This window comes from Trichoderma aggressivum (assembly GCF_033847375.1).
Source record: "Trichoderma aggressivum f. europaeum strain CBS 100526 chromosome Unknown scaffold_028, whole genome shotgun sequence".
NCBI lineage: Eukaryota > Fungi > Ascomycota > Sordariomycetes > Hypocreales > Hypocreaceae > Trichoderma > Trichoderma aggressivum.
In genome coordinates, this window is record NW_026946394.1 from 444,389 (window position 1) to 467,637 (window position 23,249).

General features: G+C 51.4%; 7 protein-coding genes across 7 annotated transcripts; 3 read left to right on the forward strand and 4 right to left on the reverse strand.

Annotated features, from left to right (window-relative positions):
• Positions 1-1,902: 1,902 nt before the first annotated feature.
• On the forward strand, positions 1,903-4,554 carry Triagg1_6910 (uncharacterized protein; the record flags this gene model as incomplete). Its single annotated transcript, XM_062901587.1, has 1 exon — positions 1,903-4,554. One exon carries the CDS (start codon positions 1,903-1,905, stop codon positions 4,552-4,554), a length of 2,652 nt encoding a protein of 883 aa, XP_062754238.1.
• Positions 4,555-7,391: 2,837 nt separating this feature from the next.
• On the forward strand, positions 7,392-8,964 carry Triagg1_6911 (uncharacterized protein; the record flags this gene model as incomplete). The annotated part of the gene is made up of 6 exons (XM_062901588.1): positions 7,392-7,559; positions 7,625-7,732; positions 7,784-8,080; positions 8,146-8,234; positions 8,306-8,373; positions 8,438-8,964. The coding sequence occupies 6 exons, from the start codon at positions 7,392-7,394 to the stop codon at positions 8,962-8,964; spliced, it is 1,257 nt and encodes a 418-aa protein (XP_062754239.1).
• A 1,569-nt stretch (positions 8,965-10,533) lies between these two features.
• Positions 10,534-11,946, reverse strand: Triagg1_6912 (uncharacterized protein; the record flags this gene model as incomplete). Its single annotated transcript, XM_062901589.1, has 3 exons — positions 10,534-10,709; positions 10,861-11,032; positions 11,488-11,946. The coding sequence occupies 3 exons, from the start codon at positions 11,944-11,946 to the stop codon at positions 10,534-10,536; spliced, it is 807 nt and encodes a 268-aa protein (XP_062754240.1).
• Positions 11,947-12,384: 438 nt separating this feature from the next.
• Positions 12,385-14,107, reverse strand: Triagg1_6913 (uncharacterized protein; the record flags this gene model as incomplete). Its single annotated transcript, XM_062901590.1, has 2 exons — positions 12,385-13,577; positions 13,648-14,107. The coding sequence occupies 2 exons, from the start codon at positions 14,105-14,107 to the stop codon at positions 12,385-12,387; spliced, it is 1,653 nt and encodes a 550-aa protein (XP_062754241.1).
• Positions 14,108-14,702: 595 nt separating this feature from the next.
• Positions 14,703-15,695, reverse strand: Triagg1_6914 (uncharacterized protein; the record flags this gene model as incomplete). The annotated part of the gene is made up of 1 exon (XM_062901591.1): positions 14,703-15,695. One exon carries the CDS (start codon positions 15,693-15,695, stop codon positions 14,703-14,705), a length of 993 nt encoding a protein of 330 aa, XP_062754242.1.
• Positions 15,696-16,426: 731 nt separating this feature from the next.
• On the forward strand, positions 16,427-20,051 carry Triagg1_6915 (uncharacterized protein; the record flags this gene model as incomplete). The annotated part of the gene is made up of 3 exons (XM_062901592.1): positions 16,427-16,820; positions 16,903-17,111; positions 17,178-20,051. 3 exons carry the CDS (start codon positions 16,427-16,429, stop codon positions 20,049-20,051), a joined length of 3,477 nt encoding a protein of 1,158 aa, XP_062754243.1.
• A 587-nt stretch (positions 20,052-20,638) lies between these two features.
• On the reverse strand, positions 20,639-22,911 carry Triagg1_6916 (uncharacterized protein; the record flags this gene model as incomplete). Its single annotated transcript, XM_062901593.1, has 4 exons — positions 20,639-21,414; positions 21,472-22,498; positions 22,555-22,694; positions 22,758-22,911. 4 exons carry the CDS (start codon positions 22,909-22,911, stop codon positions 20,639-20,641), a joined length of 2,097 nt encoding a protein of 698 aa, XP_062754244.1.
• Between the last annotated feature and the right edge of the window lie 338 nt (positions 22,912-23,249).

The window sequence follows — 23,249 nt, forward strand, 5'->3', positions numbered from 1 at the left end:
ATCCATGTCATCATATCTCATTATTGTATGCTTCTTCATATCCCCGCTGTCGAATTGGTCTCGATGAATTAGTTATCAATGCGACCAAGTCTTTGTCTATGTGTCTACGTTCTCCAGTCATTCTTGGTCCGAAGCGGGGTGATGCGCTGCAATGCGCTCCGTCGGTGAGGTTGTTGCTGACCTACTTAGTACCTAGTACCTACCTAGGTAGGTTAGTAGTAGGATAAAGTAGGTATACATACCTGGTACAGAGAGATCTTGCTGCTTCGATCAGGTTGTGCATGTGTAACAAAATGACCAGGTATACTGAGCCAAGATCCATGGAGAGGGGAATAACTGCGTCATGCAAATCCTGCATACTCGTATGTACATCCGTCACCCAAAGTGAGGCTCACAGCCCGCACTCGACGCAGATCAATGAATGGAGGGGATTCCATTGTAAGACCAGATGAAACAAGACACGGGCTTGCCTCAGTCTTGGCCCAGCCCACCCTCACGGTTGGGTTTGTCTTACTGGATTGCGTCTAACATTGTGTTAAAAACTCTATATCAGCTTAACCAACGCCAAAAGCGGGAGACGCAAATGTCGATTGCCGGTAGTGCCAAGTGATTGGTGACAGAGAATAAGCATGTTGCTGAGATCATCACAACGCCAATTCCCTCTCAGGTGTTCTAAATTTAATACGAGGCATCTGGACCTCGCCAGCGTCTGAATGCTCTCGGCATCTTGATGTTGTCGCCGCGGGGCTTACGCAACCAAGCCGAACCCCCTTCAGATCAGAATGCAACTGTATACAAGAGAAAGTTGTTCCGTTTGTCTTCCCTTTTACGAGGATTGTCTGTGATGGACACTGCGGTAGCACGAGACCTTGTGCACCCGCCGTCTGACGAGCTTAGCAGTAAATAGACTCATCCCGAACATGCAGCTTTCAATACGAACCACACCATTGCTCTGGATTGTCCCTCTGCGTTTCCTCTTGTAGATTAACTCATCATCGCCGCATCCCCCTCTTTCTGGCAATGCATTGACACTGCGAATGGGAACATGGAGCACACGGTGTGCTAAGCTTGTACCCGGTACTTGATGCATGCGACCTATTCGGGACAGTGCGAGATGTTTTAGCGGTCGAAATAAGGGGTTGCCGAGACCCAATTGCAGCAGGTGCCCAAAGTCCCGCTACCTGCGACATAGCAGCCAGATGCAGCAAGCGCCAGGTCACCGAGACATTAACAGGCACAGCGCAATGAATCTCGGGAAGTCATTGGCGTGGCTTGTGGGGCATCGCCCTCTGGCGGTATTGCAGGCACGCGACACTGACTAGAAAGTACCGGTACAGGGACTGGACGGAGCACGGAGCGACTCGACTTGGGGCGACAAAAACGAGCAGAACTTTTGTTTGCCCAACTGCCACTCCCGCTTCCTGCTTGTAAATCTCATCGTCTAGTCTTTTGCGGTCTCTGCTTTAGTTTGCGCACGCGATCACTGTCTCTCGCTGCCCTTGGCACTAGTTTCTTTCTTTCTTTCTTCTTCTTCCTTCTTTTCCCCTTCTTCTTATTGATTCATTTCTGCGTTGCACCGCGGTGTTGCTCGGATACTGAGGCGGAGACAGTGTCGCGATCCCGTCGACTAGGGGATAAAGCACCAAACGAAACGAAGCTGGAGAAAGAGAGACGATAAAACCCTCTTCTACCGCTTCAACAGCGGCGCGTTGGATATGAGAAGCGTCACTTGGTGCTAGTCCCGTGAGCCTCTCGTTTTCGCCTTCGGCCCTCTCTGCCCTTTTCTTTCTTATTTCGACCTCGGCCTCGGCCTCAGCCTCGACTTCGACCTCAACTCCCATCGAACGAGTTTGACACCGACTCGACCCGACTCGATTCTCCCCTTTCTTCGGGCTTTTCACAATGGAATCGACGCGCCGCTTCGCCAGCGGCATGGCGTCTGGTATCCGCTTCTCCAGCCCGACGCGGAGACGCTTCCATTCCGCCGCCTCGGGCGTAACCCGTGTTTCGGCACCTGTCCTCCGGGTTCTGTCTGCCTTCGCGGCTCGATTCGTCTCCCGAGAGTTCCTCTTCGCCATATGCGTCGTCGCCATCATCAGCAGCAAGCTGGTCCACATATACGCCCATCTCACGGCGCTTGCCTTCTCCTCCATAAGGAATTGGGGCCTCACCTTCTTCACACAAGACAACATCTTCTTAATAATAATACGGCTGTTGCTCGATACGGATATCTACCCATGGCGGTGGCTGCGCATCATTCTCACAACGCTGGCCTCCATCATCGTCATGATTGTGCTGTTCCTGTCGGCTGTCAACAACTCGTTTTTTGTCGTCGCAGGCTCTGAACCGCATTGGCGCAATGCTGGCTTGGCTAGCAACGCCTCATCATGGAAGCTGGCAGTCACTGGACTGTTTACGTGCCTGATTGTGTTGGCCATCGACCTGGGCATCGCCTGGGTGACTCAGGACATTTTCTACTACCTGGCTGGCCTTGTCGTGGACCTGCTCAAGTGGCCCTTTACCTTCGTATACAACCTGATCCCCTACCGCGTGCGCCCCGCGGTCAATGTCGGATACGCTCACATCCCGCAGCAAGATGTTGAGGGCGGAGCTGAGCTCATGGGCAAGGAGGACGACGAAGTTGACGCCAACGGTACTTCCAGCGGCTCCAGCGTCATCTCTGATAATCGTCGAAAGTCGAAGTGGACTACCGCTCTCTATGTTCTCGTCGGCTTCACACTGTTCCTTCAGATCCTGCTGTATATTGTCCGGCCGAGTGAGGGATCTTATGCCTACATGTCGTGGACCTTGCCGCTGATTCCCTTTGCGGATTTTGCTCACTCGTCGCCTATTCTAGCTACGCTCACTCCCGTCTACGATAACAGCATTGGCTGGAACTGGGACAACCGCACCGCGCTGGTCGAGCCGATTCGATGGGAGTGGCTGCCACAGGAACCCCTCGCAGGGTTTGCAGATTGGTATGAGCAGGACCAGACCCACTACCGCGCTTCCCAGGATCCCCTGAAGTTATCCAACCTCAAGAACGATCTCCTCCCCGAGCTTCGTGACAGACTGGCAAACATCACCATCAAGAACGTTGTGCTCATCAAACTCGAGAGCACGAGAAAGGATGCCTTCCCTGTCAAGAAGGATGGCTTGTTCTATCAGCTCGCGGTAGAATCGTTCGAGAACGGTACACTCCCGAAGACGGCCGAGAAGAAGATTTCCACGCTCACGCCCACCGCCAACTTCCTGACGGGAGATTACGAGGATGGCTTTGAACACAAGGAGAAGAAGCGACGGGGCGGTCTCAACGCCAACAACTGCCACACATCGGCCAGCTACACCCTCAAGAGTCTGACTGGTACGCTCTGTGGACTGTCACCGCTTGTCGCCGACTTCAACGCCGAAGTGTCGCATCACATCTATCAACCTTGCTTGCCTCACATCTTTGATGCCATGAACCTCGGCCTCGCGAATGCTTCCAAGGACGCCGACAAGAACGACTTTACCACCCACAAGTGGAAGTCTTCCTTTATGATGTCGGTGACAAATGGGTTTGATAAGCAGGATCAGCTCATGGTCCAGCTTGGCTTTCCAGAAAACAACACTGTTGCGAAGGAATACCTAAAGAGTGACGCCGCCAAGTTTGGAGCGGTGGATGTTGAAGACATCAACTACTACGGAATGCCCGAGTACGTCATCGAAGATTACATCCGCGATGCGTTCAAGACGGCCAAGGAGAACAAGGAGCGAGTGTTTTTGACGCACTTGACCAGCACCACGCACCATCCTTTTGGGCTCCCGGAAGGCGTAGACCATGTGCCTATTACTAGCGAAGACAGCAGCAAGCTGGACAATGTATCGAAATACCTCAACGCTATCGGATTTGTCGATGGCTGGCTCCAAAAGATTCTGGATGTTCTGGATGAGGAAGGCGTTGCTGATGAGACGCTGGTTATCTTTGTTGGCGACCACGGCCTCGCGGTCCCGGAAAACGATGGCATTACGCCGTACTACAACTCCAACATTGGCAACTTCCACGTGCCGCTGGTCTTCTCACACCCTCAGCTACCTGCCATTGACATTGACGATGCAGTTGTATCATACCAGATTCTGCCTACGATCCTCGATTTGCTACTTGAAACCGGCTCGCTCTCTCCATCCCAGACTGGCATCGCCAAAGACATGATTGACAACTACGAAGGACAGTCAATGCTGCGGGAGCTCATCAACTACAACGAAAAGACGCACCAACCCAACTGGCAATTCACCGTCATGAATCCTGGCCGAGCGACTGTCGCTGTTCGTGACTCGCTCGAGCCTCACTGGAGGCTCACGGTGCCCATCATTGAGAACACTGAGTGGCGCTTCACCGACTTGGATACAGAGCCCCATGAAGAGAAGCATCTCGTTGCTTTTGAGTTTGCCGAGTTTTTGAGCAAAATTGAGCGGGAGAGGTCACCCGAGGCAGCCCAGTGGGCAGAGCAAGCTGCGTTTGTCGCACGATGGTGGGTTGAAGAGAACAGTTTGCGCTGGCACTACACCCCATGAGGATGATCCCGCCGTCTTTGAACTGCACCTCTGAGGGTGAAACGACCTTTTATTCCTCTGTACACCCTCATGGCATACTGCCGGATATCGACATCCGCTGCATTGTTTAAACCTTCTTTTTACACCACACATACTTTTTCTTCCTTTTCTCCTTTTCTACTTGTTGTTTCATTTACAGGGGCATTGGGGCATTAATATCTTTTTTTGTTTGTTCTCCTTTCATTTTTGTATTCAGTCAGGGTATATAAGGCGTCTCGTACTTATGATTGTGAAATTTATGGGTGGACCGTTCAACACATGCCTTTGGAATTTTGTTTTTGGAGGATCGGGTTTGTTGGTCCCACGGTAGACAAAAGAGGATTTGGAGCTGCCGAGTCTTTTTTAGGATGGCGCTGAAGAGGTTAGAGAGGGGAGAGAGACATGATGGGAATGCATATAGTAGATCAAGATTACGTATATAAACTCCTTGGCTCAGCGGACAATGCAGAAAGAAGATGAAGATAAGACGAGATGATTATCTGGAGAGGTGACACCAAGTAACGTGATATGATGTGATGAACAAGCAATATCTAGTGGTGTGCTGTTGATCTGGTGCAATCTGCGGAGGGTTTGTTAGTCCCATCTGTTGGTACTGTATGCTCAGGTTGATCTTTTACACGGCTCCCGTGACGTATCGTTTGAGTCTTGTGCAACGTGATATCTGCATCTATCTGCATGAGCATCTACGACAATCTCTTCGGCATCACAATCTGCCACCACAAGTGTCACCACTACACCAGCGGCATCGTGATTCCTCCGTCCTCAAGCATCCGCCGGGCCGTGAAAAACGTGATTCCGTGCCTTCCATGTCTCAGTTCAGCCCTCGCTCGGCTCACACAACAAGATTGTTTATTTCTCCTTGTCCTGTTTCCCCTCAAACTGCTACCGTACCTACGCTTTCTTTACCCACCTGCGCTCTGCGTATTACTCCGTGCTGCAGTGCCGATTTTAGCCTGCTTGGGAGACAAGCGACCGGCTGGCTGCCCAGTGCAGCTTTGATGCGGAAATTCTCCGATCGTCAAGCGAGACGGTGATTGCCTGTGATTTCTTTGTGATTGCTCTGTGATTGTCCTTTGGGGGATTGGCCAGTCAGATTCTGTGTCGCCGCAGAGGCGCAGATGACAACGGTCACGAGGAGACAAGAGAAAAGAGCGATGAGCGATTCACTGCCATGTCTGGTATGTGCATGCGCTCATCGTGATTGTCCTGGTAAAATGATTGTCCCAGCCCAACCTCTCATCTTTTGCTTCATTGCTTGGAATCTAACGAGCGCGCAAAGCTCGGCGGCTTAGAAATCACTCGCTTCGTCCAATTCAGCGCCTCCATTCGCTCGTCTGCGGCACCACCATCTCATGCACCTGGCGCCAGATTCCGACCAACCACAGCCGCTCGTCTAGATGAAGTGCCTAAAGGGAGCCGGGCCCGAAACGGGTTGCACTTTGCGAGGGACCTTTTGCCTCCTGTTGGTTGTTTTCACTTACAGGGGACGAACGAGAAATCGAATCATATCGCCGTCGCAATCAAACCAAAAAAGACCAAACGGCGGTGGCCTTGGACCGGAGATATCGAGGGCCAAGGTTGCTGTGATGGGCTGCTTGCAATCGGCAAGGGTTTGTTGGACCATTGGACGCCACAACCGGGCTGTGACAATGATAGAACGCACTTGGAATGACATTCGCGTTGGTCAGCTTTCTGCGAGTCTTTTTTTTTCTTTTCTTCCCACGGGATGGATTGCTTCTTTTTACCCGGTCAAACGCCGGACCGTGTGGCACGTCGTTGAGACGCTTGCTGATTCGACGATGGGCATGGAATCTGGCACTTTGTCTGACAGGATGGCTGTCACTCTCCGTCCTCTCTCTCCGTCTGTCTCTCCGTCTCTCTCTTTCTACGATCGGCAACGCTCGCTATCGCTCGGCCCCGTTGTTTCCCTCCCGAAGAGCAAGGGGTTTTCAATGGCGGGCGATTTGATTCTCTTCAAGATCCGATAGACGCATGTCTCGCTCGAATGTAACCTTGGCAGGGCCCATCCGCTGCGGGTCACATCGCTGCACGTCGACTTGAATGGGCCACAGCGCTGCGAGGCCCATGCCGATATCACACTCGCATTTGCCTATTACCACCAACGGCGTTTCTATGTTGGAATCCTTTCAAGGTGGATGCTGGGCCGTCGTGCCACTCGTGTCGCAGCCACGGCCAAAGCGGCCCACTTGGCTCTTGGGGAAGATGTGTATGAGCAAAAGGGAAGCCTTCCCCGATACGCGTTTGCTCCAGTTCGCCGACCCGGTTGTGCATCAAGCACGAAATCCAGGCAACTCCGTGGTCCGCAAACTAACGAGTGGGAAGTGGACGATGCGGGTGTGAGATCCAAGTATCCGCCTGGCATGAGGGACTCCCGGTTGTGTTATCCCCATCTGGACGGGGCCGTGAGTTTGATATGCCGGTTGTCGATCTGTCTGTGACTCGTCTCGTCGTTTCCATCAAGCTCACGGCGCCCCTAGTTTGTTGCCGGTTGTAGATATAATACCCGCCTGCTTCGTCACCGTCACTAGTCTCGACTGTGCTTGTTGCTTTCCGTCGTCTCCCCTGCCCTTGGGCCCTTTCTTGCTACCCTCGGCTGCGCTGCCGCTCGCTTTATATCCCTCTCTACCCCATACACATGTTGTTCTAAAATTCGCGTGCCGTCCTAGTGCTCGTAGTTCTTCTACTCCCCTTCCCATACCCTTTTCATTTTGCAGCCGTCGTGTTGCTATGCCCGTCGTCAGCTGTCTTTATCGAAAAGGTTGGGACGTCGGATCGTCATGGCCGATGATCATGTCAACTTGAACGAATACAATGGCGCCCCTCTGGTGGGCACGTGTATAGCCTTCCTCAGCTTAACATGGCTGGCCGTGGGGCTGAGGACATACACGAGGGCAGTGGTGATTAAGAGCGTCCAAGAGGATGACTGGCTCATGCTCGTGGCTCAGGTTCGTACCGCTGGCGCTCCCTAATCTTCATCCCAGAAGAGGGTAAACTGAAATGTCTCTTATAGGCCATATTCACTCTCTCCTGCGCCTTTGTTTTCGCTGGTGTACAAGATGGAATGGGAAGACATAATGATGCCATTACAGATGATGGTAACAAAGTCTCGGCTCTTATGGTATGCCGCGACTCGACACTTTACCGGACGTGCTCTGACTCTGTTTTGTAGTGGCAATCGCTGGCTACCGTTACGTATGTTATCAACATGATGTTCATCAAGCTGAGCATTGGCATCTTTCTGCTGCGCTTGTCTGCTCGAAAAGTCTACAACTGGATCATATGCGTCAGCCTGGTCATTATTGGCATATGGAGCCTCGTCATCTTCTTTTACGACATCTTTCAGTGCACGCCTGTTCAGAAACAGTGGGATTTTCGGATCCAGGGAGGAAGATGCGCATCGCCCAACGACATTATTGCTGCCGCTTACGCCATCAGCGTTATGACAATTGCATCTGACTGGCTATATGTGAGGGGGACCCGTTACCTTGGACTCTAGAGTTGAACTGAAGCTTACATTTGTTATTTGTTCAGGCACTCCTTCCGATACCTATGCTGTGGTCAGTCAAGATGACAAACCAGGCCAAAGGAACAGTTATCCTCATCCTTGGTCTGGGTATCTTGTATGAAGCCCTCCCCTTTCTTGATTAGTACGACTACCCGTTCAAAGATGCTAACTTGATGTTGCAAATAGTGCTAGTATTGCCACTCTCATTAGAATCAAGTACTTGAGTTCACTTCAAGACACTAGTGATTTGCTATGTATGTCCCATATCAACTACCCCCTTTTTACATGCACGATTCTCATGCGTCGTTTGGTATATAGTCTCGGCAACAGACGTCATGTTATGGACCATAATCGAACCTGGAGTAGCCATTGTTGCTTCCAGTCTTGCCACAATTCGCCCTCTCCTGCGCGCCATGAAGATCCGTGGCTTCGAATCAACGGGCCGTCGCACACGCAGCGCCCCGTCAGGCTACGCGAGGCACACCGCCGACGATGGAAACATGGCCACCATTGGCCAAGTCTTTGGTCCCAATGATGTTTCTCTAAAGCACGTCGAACCCAGTTACGATGCGGCAGCCTCGCACACTTCCGCAAAGACGACCATTGGCTTGACCTTTGAACAGTCCCATGCTAGCAGAGCGATGGCTACCCGACTAAACACTCAGACTCGGCAGCAAGGGAGCCATATTAGCGAAGGCAAGGAGTACTCACCGTCGCGCAGTGTCAATACAGAGGCCTCGCACACCAACACTAATTCCTCTGTATTCGACGACATCCACAACCTTGAAGCCCAGAGCCAAGAAAACGGATACTTTGAGTACGCCTCCGGCAAGAGAGGGCACTAAGCTCCCTGATTCTTCCACTGCTTCTTTTCCATATTCCTTCTTCTTCTTCATTTTTCTTCAACAGATTTGTTGGGTCATGTTTCACTTACGGGGGTTCATGAATTCGCACTATTTTAGCCGCATTAGAACATGACAGGCCACGACCGACACCCCCCAAGGCAAAGTACACGAACAGCCTCACTTGGGGACGCAGCGGATAAAATCGCAGGGTGGATACAGGGAAAAAAAAACAACATGGCATGAAATTTATTGGAATTGGGCAACCGGGTTCGGCTAACTTATATAACGCTATTTGCTTACAAGCTTTTTTGCTTTTTCGTACACCAAGGATGTACGGGCACTGTAGAAACAGGGGAAATACCATGGTAGTATTTCAGGAACTAAGAGAAAAAAACACCGCAAGGGTCTTGGAAGGGGAAAAGGAAGAGGGGAGAGGGGAGAGGGGGGAAATGACAATAACATGACATGATTTTTTTGGGTTGCTAGGCACACATTTGATTCCTGCGAAGGATTGTTACATGCTGTTTCCGTACCTGCATGCGTGCATGCATATTTCGCTGCCGTTGGGGGACATGGGGGGGGGGTGGTCAGGCTGAGAAGGAGGAGGAGGGGGAAATGAAACTCGGGATAACTTGTTGCTCGTTACGTTTGCAATTTGGCTGTGAGATGATATCAATGCGAAAAAAAAGGAACGTAAAAGGTGAACATGAAGATCAAACAAAAATATAGACTAGAAAAAAAACTGCAAGATTTGCTGGGACGCTTCGCACACGCGACTTATTCCCGTCGTTGTTGTTGTGAGCCGGGCTGTATCAGTCTTAGGTCGTGAAACCATACAGGTTACGACGGAGGGGGGAAAGAAAAGGACCAATCGCCGACCTTGTCTATTTGCGACGGGGGTGAAAAGAGTCGAGAGTGAAGAGGGGGCATGTAATTCCATGGTGGACAAAATAACGAGAGGCACGGAGAATTAGACATCTTGGAACTCGACGTATTAAATCACGTACGCACAAGCATCATCTACTCCATTGTCCCGCAAGTAGATGGAGAATAGATGGGCAGCTGAAGGTCGATATAAAACACCAAAGAATGGACGATCATGAAATCATAATTCGCTATTTGTGCCAAGCAAGTGCGTGTACCTGTATGGAGATATATATTCTATCCCAGTCAAAAGAAAAAACCAGCGCTACATCGGCCTAGTACCGCCGTGACATTATTTTGTCCACCCTCTTCAAGCAAACCAACGTCGAGCCTGTTAGTATCCGCTAGCAGGGGTGCCAATCTCTCCTCACAAATCGCTTTTTCCCATCGACAAACTATTGATTGTGTCCCGCGTTCCTGCGTCTGACTAGTGTGGCCAAGCCCACAGCCCCAGTCCTAGGGCGGCGGTTCACCTGAAGAACAAGTCTGAGAGGGCCGAGTTTCTCTCGGATGGCAAAGTGCATCTATAATCAAGCAGCAGGGATGAGCAGAGAGAGCGGGCGTCATTATCTCTAAGTAAGCATGAATACACGTTAGCCCTTGATCATTTCTTCTTGTACTGTAGTCTGAGAGAGGGAAATTCGACTAGTCGTGAGAAGGCTTCGATGGAACGACGAAATAGCGGTACATCACTCTCAGCTCTGAAGTCGGCGAATGGATTTGCGAACCTTCCGGGTCAAGTAGAATTGGCTCAGCTGAGAGGCGACCTTGATTTGTATTGCCGTTTGCCTGAAGCGTGTCAGTATCAATACTGTCTCCGTCTGGATGGGTTATAGTAGACGAACCGAGCACTTTCTACTCCACTTCAGCACGGAGAGGATCATGTCCAGATGTCAATCTCATCATGCTGGTCCGACGATTAGCACTCCCATTCAAGCCCGCCCCATGTGTGAGCTCTGTTTTCGTACTCACCTCGTCTGTAGCTCCTTGTACCCCATTGGTAGTCACCCCGTTGGTAGTCACCCCGTTGGTAGTCACCCCGTTGGTAATCGCTCTGTTCGTAGTCGCTCTGTTCGTAGTCACTCCGTTCGTAGTCGCCCCGTTCGTGGCTCTCCTGTTCGTAGCTCTCCTGTTCGTAGCTCTCCTATTCGTAGCTCTCCTATCCGTACCATCTCTGGTAGGGCCACGGCCGTCGTAGCTCTGAATTTCACGAAGTTCATTTGTAGCCAGATCAAACTCATATATAGGAATCCCCCTTGGTACCTCATTCGGAATGGGGCTAGGTGGGGGTATTCTAGGTGGATGTGGGCCAGGTTGAGAAACTCTGCGTTGACGAGTGGCATTTGGAAGAAAAGAATGAATACTTTGTGGAGGACCGATAGATATCTGTTGAGGAATGTTATATGGATGAGGGCTGTATAGAAGGGGATGATGTTGGGGAGGGCCATATGAAGGGGGGCCATATGAAGGAGGGCCATATGAAGGAGGGCCATATGAAGGAGGGCCATATGAAGGAGGGCCATATGAAGGAGGGCCATATGAAGGAGGGCCATATGAAGGAGGGCCATATGGATCAGCTCCCCCCCTGGTCGTCTCTACCATCCGATTCAAAGGCTCATCACCTTCAGGGACGCGCGCCTCAAGCCGGTCAAGCCGTCGGAAGGCCCTCGATAGCCGATTCGCAAGTCGAGTCGTGGCAGCGTTCTGATGGGCTGCAGCGCGATCCTCGGACGGCAGAGTCCGTGGGCTGGCCTGAGCCAGTTCGTCGTCAGCGCCTAAATTCTCAGCCAGCCAATCGATAAGCTGGCGTATCCCCTCAACGTCGTGATTCATCTGGAGCGGCTCAAGGTTTTCGTGGAACACCTCTAGTAGCTCTGTGAGCCACTCTTCCCGAGTGAAGAATTCTGCAGGCTCCATTGGGAGTATTGGATTTCCCTCCAATGTATTCGTATTGGTTGTGGGATCCGTGTCAGATGCGTTTGTGACCTCAGCCCGGCGCTCCTGGCGCTCCTGACGTTGCCGGCCAGCGCGCCGGTCAGGCTGTGAGGTATCAACCATGATGTCTGTTGCAGAGAAGATGAAAATTGATAATCTCAAGAAGAGGAGGATAGCAAAGCCAGGTCTCATGAAGATAGCGAGTGATGGATATGGAGAATGGATGTAAATGCGGCGGCGAGGAAAAGAAAACAATCAGGGAGGAAAACAGCCGGGGGATGCAACAAGTATGTGAGAGCGAGAAAGCATAAGCCGATAGAAGGTGCGATAAACTGCCTCTGATCGGATCTCACCTGCATTGCTCTGTAGTTTGACTCAGGGGCTGGATACGACCTTCCATTGAACCAGCACTCGAAGCTTGCCCTAAAACATACCTAGGTAGGCACGTAACGCCGGAACCTCCATGAAAGAACAGAAGTATCTGGTCAAGCCGGTACTCACTTCCATAATCATCTGTCTGCCGCGGTATTGATGTCTCATTATGTTTATTCATTTATTGTTTCATTGAATCATGGCCTCAATGTCGAGCTCCTCCGGCGCGACTTCCCACTCCTCCTCCTCGTTCCATATCGGCGCGAGCACAAAGCGACCCATAATCTTGCCCATGCCGATGCTCTCGCCCGTCGTGACGCCGTTTTGCGGCTTCTCATCCGATTCCTCGACGATGACGGCCGTCGTGAGGAAGTTCATGCCTGCCGCAGGGCTCATCTCCAGGATGCGGCCTCCCCAGTCCAGTTCCACCTTGCCGGATTTTCTGACGTTGAGCCGGCCGATAAGACCGCCGTTGGAAAGCGCCTGGGACCTGAAGCCGTTTCTGCGCTCTCGCTCTTCATCCTCTTCATCCGACTCCTCCTCCTCCTCGCCTTGTTGTGTGAGGTCGACGGGCGTAGCGGTAGATGACGCACTCAAGGGGGTCGCATGTAAGCTAGCAGAGTGCTGCTCCTCTTCCTTGACTTTAATGCGAGGCTGGGGGGCGGCAACCTGCTTCAAGGGAGGGAGCAGCGGGGGGAATTGGAAGAGATATAGTCGGCCATCCTTGTTACTGGTCTCGTCTGCCTTCTCTTCGCCGTCTCCATTGATTGTGATTGCGCCGAGTTCGCTGGCGAGAAGGCTCAAATCTGTGCGAATCATATTCTCCTCAGGATCTTGAGCAGTCGGCTTCTTGGCCTTGATCTTGGCCAGAGGTAGCTTGCTCTCGTCTGCAGGCTTGATGTCAACATCCAAGTTCATGGTATCATCTGCCGGCTCCTTCTTGACTCTGGCTGCCCTTTTGGCACTTGTATTCCAATCGCCCTCTTCCGGTTGGTCGGCCGGTGGTAATGATCCAGGCGCTTCGCCATCGACCCAGAGGCTTTCCTCTTCGTCCAGCGCCTTCTCCGCCGCCTCTAGTTCCGCGGTCGTAGCAACAACCACGGGTGCTTCCTTGTGTTCTCGTCGGAGTATGCCCATGGGCATGACACCCCCTGGCTGAGAATGAAGCGCAGCCAACATGGCTTCGTCTTCGCTGTCCAGGTCTTCGTCGTGTGCCATTGTGTGAAGTTTGTCGGCGTTGATTCTCCTTTCTCGGAAGCCACCCTCGCTGGCGAATCCGAACCCAGAGCCAGGCTTGCCTTCGAATTTACCAGTTCTCGCGAAACTACCACCGCCACCACCGCCGCCGCCAGCACCAAACCAACCTCCACCAGCTGCGCCGCCTACCGAAATTCAATCCCACGTTAGCATCATGGACGACCTAGGCTCATCGACAGCTTCACTCCGACATACCTGGACCTCCCATCCCCGAAGAAAAGGGCCCGCTGGCTCCGCCTATTGGCCGCCCAAAGCCGCCTCCTCTGCTTCCCATGGCATCACCGCGACTTCGTTTGCTGCGGAATCGTGACCGGCCCCTGGCGCGCCTCTCGTCTGCGGCTCTGTCGCTCGCCTTCTGCTGTTCCTGCTGGGCCAGCGCGTCTCGCTCTGACTCATCTCGTCGAACGTTCCTGGGTCTGAATCTGCCGGCTGAAGCTGCCCCGCGTGCCGCCCGTGCGGATGTAGCGCCTCTCCGGGCTGTTGAGGCTGCTGATTGTGACGGATCGGTGCTTGACTCTGCTATTCCCATGTTTGCTGTTGGCGCTGCATTGCTGGACAGCTGATTCGAATCGTCCGCGCCTTCGGTCTGAGATCTTGACGAGGCGGCGGCACTGCCTCGGCCCACGCCTCTACCGGTAGCTCTACCTCGAACCATGCTGTGTATGTGATGATGAGTCAATCGCGGTCATTGGATTGAGTTCGCAGACAGTTGGAAGCTTGTGTCTAGAAAATTCAAAGTTTTGGCGGGGCTCTTTTTTTTTAGTGCTGCAACTGGGCTGGTGGGGGACGAAAGTGCCTATGGATATGATTGATTGATCAGTCAGATATTGATGCTAAAATGCACGATTACAGACATACAGAAGGCCCCTGTATCCGGCCTTAGCGGGCACTGTACTGAGACTCCACCAGGGCTGAAGCCGCTATTCTTGTTGTAAGTGAGAATGATGACAAGGTTAACGGGAACCAGACTTAGAATGATGATGGATCGGTGGCTAGAGCGAGGCGATGACTACAAATGTCATTTCTGTGACAAATGTGTGAGTTGGACGACGCCTCAATTCAGGTGGTCATGGGGTTGATTGACGTAGTTCTTTGACAGGAGTTGGCTCTTCAGATTCAAGATGCAGAGAGAGGCACATGGATCTGATGGTGATACTGGGACACATGTGAGCAATTCCATGGCGACTGACATTGAATCAAACATGATGCTTCATAGGTACTTGTACACATTTAATGAAATATAAAATACATCAAGGCTCAACACACATGAGAGCTGAATGCCCAAAGTACGCGGCTATGTTTCCTTCCCTTGCCAACATTGACCCAATCCATGATCGTCCGGCTTCAACAGAAGCAGCCCCAAACTTGACAATGACGCATCCTCGAACCTGAGCTGCGGACCAAAGCACGCTCTGCTGCCTTTCCATGTCGATTCTCCGTGATCGCCACTGCTCAAACTCTGGCATTTCCTTCGAGTCCCTCTCTTGATCCTCTTTTGAGCGAAAGTCGCGAGATCCTATCCGTGGAAAAGCAGCAAACTCTCTCATGAAGAAGTCTCCAATGGGCGCCACGACTGGTCCACGGAGAATAAGTGTGCCCAGGACACTCATTTTATGCATTGTGTCTTTCAGCGGCAAGCCAACCGACTGGCTTCCACCTTGGCTTAAGATGATGTTGTCCCTGATTAAAAGTCTCTCCTTTTGCGCCGAATCAGATGCTTGTGTCCAAACTTCGTTGCGTCCTTTCCAGCTCTTGAAGCTCCAATTCTCTCCGCGCGCTACCCTTCCTTGCGTCACCCAATCCAGGAGACACAACGATGCCCGATTGCCCAGGTTGAAGACTTGAACCTGCTCGTACACGCTGTCTTCAAATGGCTGGACAGGATCTGGCAATAGACAGACTGCAGCGTCTTCGTCGATTTGCACTTGTAATCTCTGACTTGTGACGACTTCTGGCGAGGGAGACTTGAATATCTTGGTGTGGCCCTGAGTGACTAGGCTGAGACTTGATCCGTGATGGACACGAACGGCGAGATTGACGCCATCGCCGCCAACCAGGCCACCTCCGTATGATAGAAGAAAGACCAAGGCGCTTTTCTGAGCCACTGTGGGCGAAGGCGAGATCAGTTTCAAGGGGTATTGGTAACTGATGGTCTCAAGGCCGCTGCCGCCAGCTGGAAGTAGTCTCACGACAATGCGGCCGTCACCAGGGCGAGAAGTTGACTTGGGGAACGGCGATGTCATGATAACCCAATCATTGCTTGTAAGAGGTTGAGTCAAGATGCTACAGAGGCACGCTCCAGCTCATTGATAAATCTTGAATTTATACAAGGTCACGGGTGCTATTGGCACGAGTAAGTATAAGTATTTTGGCTGCTTATCTTTGCCCGCAATCAAGAGATGGGGGGTTGTGAGAGTTCTGATTAGCGCAATCAACTCAGGATTTGGCTTCCGGGAGCTATTCCAATCGAATGGAATCATCGCCGTTTAGGTGGCAACGTTTATTTATCGTACTGCATTATGACATTGGTGCATGTGGCCCCGATAAACAGCATATCGTTGATTCTATTATGAATCTAATTACCTGTGCGCTGAGAAGAGGCGAGTTTTATCTCTCAAACAAAGGGAAGCTGTCTGAGCTGTGCTTCATTAGGCTTAGACCTCCCTCATTTCTAGTGCCAAAATAGGACTAGCTCACCACAATCCCCCCAGCTTTCTCCGCATTTTGACACGTAAAAACATTCGGCCGGGGTTCAGCCGGTGCTAAAGTGGGCGGCTCTGCCCACCTCGAAAATCAAATCAAATCAAATCAAATGGCCCTGCCAGAGCATCGCTGCATGACACAAACGAACGCGACTCGCCGCCAGAACTTTTTCCCCTCGCCGCAAATTGCCCGGACCTGCTGCCCCCGGCCTGGCATTCGAGCATGCGCATGAAGCCATAGAGCCAAAAACCATCCACCGAGACTCGACACAATGGACAGCGCCACCGCGTCTCCAGAGCCCGAGTCGCGTCGACGATCCGGACGCGTCGTTAAAGCTCCTACTAAATACGCGCCGGAACCGACAGCGGCAGCGCCCAAGCGCAAGCGGAACGACGATGAGGCGGAGGACGACCAAGGGGTTGCGAATGGTGACGTGGCCTCGGACGAGGACATGAGCGACGCTGCGAGCGACGCTGACAGCGATCACGACCATCCTGCGCCGAAGCCGCGAAAGGCGCAAACCAGCCGCGCAAAGAAGCCAAGCACCAAGAAGCCCAAGATCAACGGCTCCCGGCCCGCTGCATCGGGGGCTATTGCGCGCATTCCTAGTCGACCCAAGAAGACGGTTCGCATCGACCCAGGAGAGAAAGGAACCGGTCTGTTTGGTATGTGTCCATTTCGTCTCTCCAGCTTGCCCCTCCCTTCCCCTCTCTCCATGGATTTGGCACTGACACATTTGTTTCGCAGCCGACATCTTCGCATCTGGTGATTCTCCCCAGTTTGTTGCCCAACAATGGCTCGAAAAGTACAGGGAGAGCGATGCGGCTGCACTTGGCGATCTCATCAACTGTATCCTGCGATGCGCGGGCTGCGATTTGGAGGTGACAGTTGATGACATTCGTGATCCGGAGAATATCCCGAACCGACTGTTGGATCTGCAGAGTGTGTATCAAGAGGTGCGTCTATGAGGATCAGTAACTTGAAATTCTTCAGCTCGTGGTAGGAACTAATTAGCTATGCAGCAACATATCGTCGACTACCCCTTGGTTGCCAGAGCCAAGGGCACACGATCATTCCGAGATCTGCTCATCACATTCTTCCAGGCTCTGATTGGTCTGCTACACGAGACCGATGTCATGTACAAGGACGTAGACCTCGTCGACAATCTCCATGCTTGGTTGGCCAGCATGTCTTCTTCGCCGCTACGGCCTTTCCGCCACACGGCAACGACCATTGCTTTGGCTGTGCAATCCGGGCTTGTTGAGGTTGCCAGTATCCTCGACAAACGCATTGCCAGCATTGAACAACAGTCGCAGGCTGCGAAGCGAGGCAAAAACAAGGGCAAGGCGGACGAAATCCAACGCAACTTGTCCGAGGCAAACAACTATCGAAAGATCTGTAACGATGCTATTCAGTCCTTCTTCGACACCGTCTTCGTCCACCGATATCGTGATGTTGACCCAAAGATCCGGGTAGAATGCGTTGATGCTCTCGGAATCTGGATATGGAACCTGCCAACAGTCTTCCTAGAAGCTGGCTACCTACGTTACCTGGGCTGGATGCTGTCTGATACCAACGCTGGAACTAGACAAGAAGTATTGAAGCATCTTAGCAAATTGTTCAAACGTGATGCACACGGGATGGGTCACTTCATCGACAGATTCCGGCCCCGATTGATTGAGATGGCAACAATCGACGCTGATGTGTCCGTCAGAGTTACTGCCATATCTGCCATTGACGCGCTGCGAGCGGCTGCCATCCTTGAGCCCAACGAAATCGATGCCATTGGAAGACTCATCTTTGATAGCGAAATCAGAGTGCGCAAAGCTGTTGTCGGTTTCTTCGTTGCCTGCATCGACGACGTAATCGAGGGCAAGATTGAGGAGATTGGTGGCTCCGATGCCCTGGAAGAGTTGGATCTCGCTGAAGAAGACAATTATGAAGCGCCAAGAAGAGACTGGCTCAACTTGAAATGTCTGGCTGAAACCCTCACAATCTATGATGCGCAGGTTGAAGAAACCCAACAGACAGAAGGATCGCCGTTGGATCTTGACGTTGACTTGCTGGAAAGCGCCGTGCCCGACACGAGGATTTCGCTGGCATCACAAGTCCTCTACGACAGAATCTCAGAAATCAAGTCCTGGGAGATTTTGGCTGGCTATCTCCTGTATGACCACACGACGAGTACCAAGTCCAAATCAAGATCAAAGTCAAAGGGTAATCCCTCAGAGGATGCGTTCAAGAAGGCGGTTGCACCCAGTTCTGAGGAAGAAAAGATTCTCCTTGACGTTCTAAGCTCCGCTATCAAGTCGAGTTTGCTGCAGCACTCCGAACATGACAAGAGCAAGAAGCGTGGTCCCCGTACCGAAGCCGCCGAGGCTCAGGAGGAATTGGCCTTGGAATTGGCGACCAACATACCAAAATTGCTGAGCAAGTATGGCGCAGAGCCCGAGACGGCGGCCATCGTCCTCCGGCTGGAGCGCTATCTCAAACTGGATGCTTTCCAGCAGCTGCGACAAGACTCTAGCATATACGAAAAGCTGCTGGATGAAGTTATTACGCAGTTCAACAGACACGACGATAAGAGAGTCTTGGCTGAGGCTGCAGCAGCTTTGTTACATGCTCGGCAATATGCGGAGCTCGAAGAAATGACGGATACCAAACTCTCCGTTCTCTGGGAGGTGGTCATCAATTCTCTTCGAAGCTTTGACACAACATGTGAGCTCACTGCAAGAGGAAACTTGGAAGAGGCACCGCTTCAGGAGCTGTCAACTATCTTGATGAAGATCAGCAAACTGGCTAGTATCTCAGACTGCGTCGATGTCCTCGAGATTGCTCCTTCAAAGGGTGGCTCCACCTCTCCGGCAATTCAGATCCTGGTCAACATTGTTCACAGAGGACAGTATGAGGCTCAAGAGGACGATATTGATAATCTAGAAGACGAAGTAGTCACGCTGGCAATTAAGGCCTGCCAGTTCTATTTCATGTGGAAGACGCGCAACCTATCGCAGCAGCTATCTTCTGGCTCTGGCATCGCCGATGAAGAACTTGATAGCCTGTCAGTTCTGCGGCAAACTTACCGGAAGCACCTGATAGTGACATTCTCATCTCGGGCTTCCGTTGACCAGCTCCGCCTTTTCGCAACCGGTAGTCTTTGCGATCTGCATCTAACTTTTGCAACGTTGCGCCCTGTGATTAGCAACTTCCGTCCCTCGAGTTCCGCATCAAAAACAGGTGGCAATGAAAGGTTCAAAGTACTACTTCAGCAAATAGAGCCCGGCCTCATCTCTGAGCTAACGTCCATATATGACGGTGCTGAGAAGCAGTATGCAAAGAAGGCCAAGAAAGACAGGGTACTAAACGAACCGGCCGAGGATGAGGATCCTGTTGATGACGAAGAGGAGTCTGACGAGGAAGACGAGGATGAAGGCTTGTCGAAAGAAGAACGCTTCGCCGTCGAGCTCAAGGCTGAAAAAGCCCTATGTGAACTGACAGCCAAATACGTTCTTGCCATCACGGCAAACCTGATCGATCCCAAGGGCAACAATGTCAACAAGCTCAAGCGACGATTACAGCGCAACGAGACCAAGCTGGGCCACAACTTCAAAGAGGTTGTTGCCTATCTCGACGAGGAGAAGATTGCCAAGCGCAACAAGAAGCCCGCCAAGGCGGCTCCGGCAGAGAAGCCGCAGAAGCCTGCCTTGAGCACTGAAACTGTTCATGATGAGGACGAAGATGATATTTTTGAGGATGTGGAGCCGGAAGAGGGCTCGAGAGAGGACCTTCGGCGGAGAGGGCTGCTGGATGACCCTATTGAGGACGATGACGATGAGGAAGAGCACGAAGATGCTGATAAGATCAATAACGACGACGACGACGGTGTTCTTGGAGATTGAATGGAAAAAGGAAAGAAAGAAATATAAGGGGGAAAACAAAATCAATGAGGGAGGAGTGGGCTTTGATCAAGCCCTTCCGTTGTGGATATGATATTTTGTCAGGGTTAAAGGGATTTCTATTTTTCAATGCCAGGGTATCAAAGCTGTTGTGCTTTTTTTTGTGTTACGCCAAATGTCTCTTCTTCCTTTCTACTATTGCGGCATCAATTCTTTTTTTTACTGGGGGTTTCTGTTCTTCCTACCTGACATGTTTCCGACGAAGTTTGATACTTTGGAACAAAACATTTGAGGGGGAAACAGCAGGGCAAGCGTGGGAGAAATTTTTCTTTTAGAGAGAGAGGTTGGTTCAAGTCGCGCGACTATTACGATCCGGGTGGCATTTGAATGCAGGCAGATTAACGTCTAAAAAAGATATCCGACAAGTCAATAATAGTGTTTTTTTTCTAAGTTTATTTGCATGAACGCCCTTGCCCACCGATTTGCCATACGCTATCTTTCTATTTGCCTCGTGAACCACATAAATCAATCATTGATAGTTTTGACAATTCTACCTGCAGTTGCCAGTGACTCCTAATAGATCCCTCAAATCAAGTGTATGCAATTCGTGTTCCAAAAAGCCCAAACATTCTCTGCCACCTCTTGCCCTCGCCAGCGTCTGCCTTGAGGGGATCTTCTTCGGGAACCTCGACTCCGTACTGGTGAATGCAGCAGGAAAACGGCCTGCTACGGACTTGCGACGATCCTGGGCCCTTCTTTTGCGGCATCCTGCCTTCGTCATCGGAACTATGCAAAGGGGGACGATTTACCCCCCTGTTTGTCAGCGCTGCTTGATGTTTGTTTTCTTCCTCCAGGCTCTTCTTTTCCTCCAGGTCACCCCATAGGAGGAATAGGCGCTGACGTAGGGCCTCGAGATTCCTTTGGTCCGAACGCAAGTCAGAGGCGTCCAAGCTCAAAAGGCATTGCGCAGAAGGGTTGTTCACTGCGACCCAGAGGGTTTTCGGCTCTTTTTGGGTTTCCCCATGAGAACTCGCATCTTCCAGTTCCAAGAAGAACCGCCATTCCCACTCACGCGCCGTCGAACGATCCACTGCTTCTTCTCCTTCCATGTCCGAGGCCGCATCTGACTCTTCATAATCAGAAAGACATGAGAATTCTGAAGGCTTCTTCTTTACTTTCTTTGGTTGAGCAAAGTCCTCTAGGTCAGGGGGCATGAAATTGACAACCCGAACGTTGGCGCGGTATTTCATATTGACAAAAGGAAGCTGCAGCTTGACTTGCTCGCCATTGATGTCCGTTTCCAGGTGTACTGGATCTAGCATGTCGCCAATGGTACTGATGGGTTTGTTTTCGTTTTCGCATTTCACTACTGGTGTCAGGTTTCTCTATTCATATGCAATGCAATGGAGGCGGGGAGAGGTACCTTTTGAATATGCAGTTGACACTGCAGCAGATGTTCCAGTGGACGTGCCGTTAGACATTACTGCTGACTCTCCTTGGTATGTGGTTCTCATCTGTGACAATATTGAGGTTTCTGCCACCTTGACCGGTTTCTTCGCCTTTTGTTTGTGCTTTTTATTCCTCCTCGGCTTCTCGATTTGCGGCGGCTGCATCTCGGCCATGTCACTCTTCCTCTTCTTTCCAGCCAATCCTGCCTCAAGGAGCATTGCCTTCTCCTTTGCATAGTCGCGTTTACGGCGGAGAGCCTCTTTTAAGCGAGGATCAATTTCCTTCGTGCCTGTAGTATCCTCCGTGCCTGTAGTATCCATTTGTGTGATGTTGGCCCCCCCAACTGAACGCAAGTAGCCCTCAAGATTGGCGGCGTTGTTTCCATATTTTATGTTTAGATTCCGAAGCATGACCCAAGAGCCTGTAGAGAGTCCTCGTTCTCTGATAAATCCGGTATGGGGTTCGAAGCAAGTGACTTGCATGCTCCGCTTCCCAAAGGGTCCTTTCCACTCACCGCCAGTGCCAGCTCCGTGTGGCAAGTTGACTCCATATCCGTAGGGGTCAGAGGCTTGGCCACCATAACCACCAAACCCCTTGAATGCGTAATGGAAAAAGTCATCATTCTCCGTATAGTCTGACACCCATAGAGTAATTCTGTCGCCGGTATCATACGGCTGCTTGACTAATTGGACTATTACATCGGCAAATTCGCGATCTCGAACATCTTTGAGCTCCTTGAATTTATCCGGCGCGTTGGCGGATTTTGCCTTTTTATCTTGAAACTCCGCCTCAGACGGGAGATTCTTCTTGTCTATGGAATGATAGAGAGACGAAACGTATTCATGTACTGTCTGTCCAGGGCTATGAGTCGTCTTTCTTTGCTGAGGGCGTAGCGCTTTCAATGCTCCTTCTGGTGGCTGTGGAATCTGGGCTGCCGAATATAGATAGATATCTGTGGTCCAGTGCGTCACGAGTGATAGTGTCTCGGAGTGTGATTGCAGCTGACATCTCTCTTAGCATATAAAATGTACCATCTTCAAAGGAAAGGTCGAGCAACCTTGGCCTGGTAGAGCACTATAACATCACCAAGGCCGGGATCCGGCATCTCATTTTCCGGCCGGAATATGTTGATGGCGATGGAGTTGGATGAGGCATCATCATCAGAGTCATCACAAAGACGGATCTCACACTTCCAATCTAGACACGAGGTAGGCACTTAGAACACGACCACTGATAGTGCAGAATGCAAGCAATGCTTACCGCTTCTCCTGGTAGGAACGGGGGTTCTGAAGTCTTTGACGACGCCAATGACATTCAGCAAGTTTCCGACTCCTCGTTTACGGTCCAGTATATCCCGAATCGATATGAAGCCGCTGGGCAGTGAGTTCTGCCGCTTGTTGAGAGGGGGAGCCATAGTTGAGCATGGCTTTAATCATGTGATCATGAAAGTCACGCCTGAAGCATCACTGGATGCGATTCAACACAGTGCATACCGGCCACAGAGCCTCAATTACTGTGGGGAAGCAAATGGCGGATTACGTGACAGGACAAACGCGTTTTACGACGATGATTTCGCGTTTCTTACGAGAAGTGTCAATTATGGAGTCAGAGGGGCCAGATCTCCAAGGCGCGAGAGCACGTGATGAGAGCGGGAGAGAGGGGTACTTGTACTTTGTACAGTGCAGCACCTGATTGTGAGGGGTACCATTGAACTTCAATGCTTCGGATAGGGTTCAAAGGGTGCTGTGATTG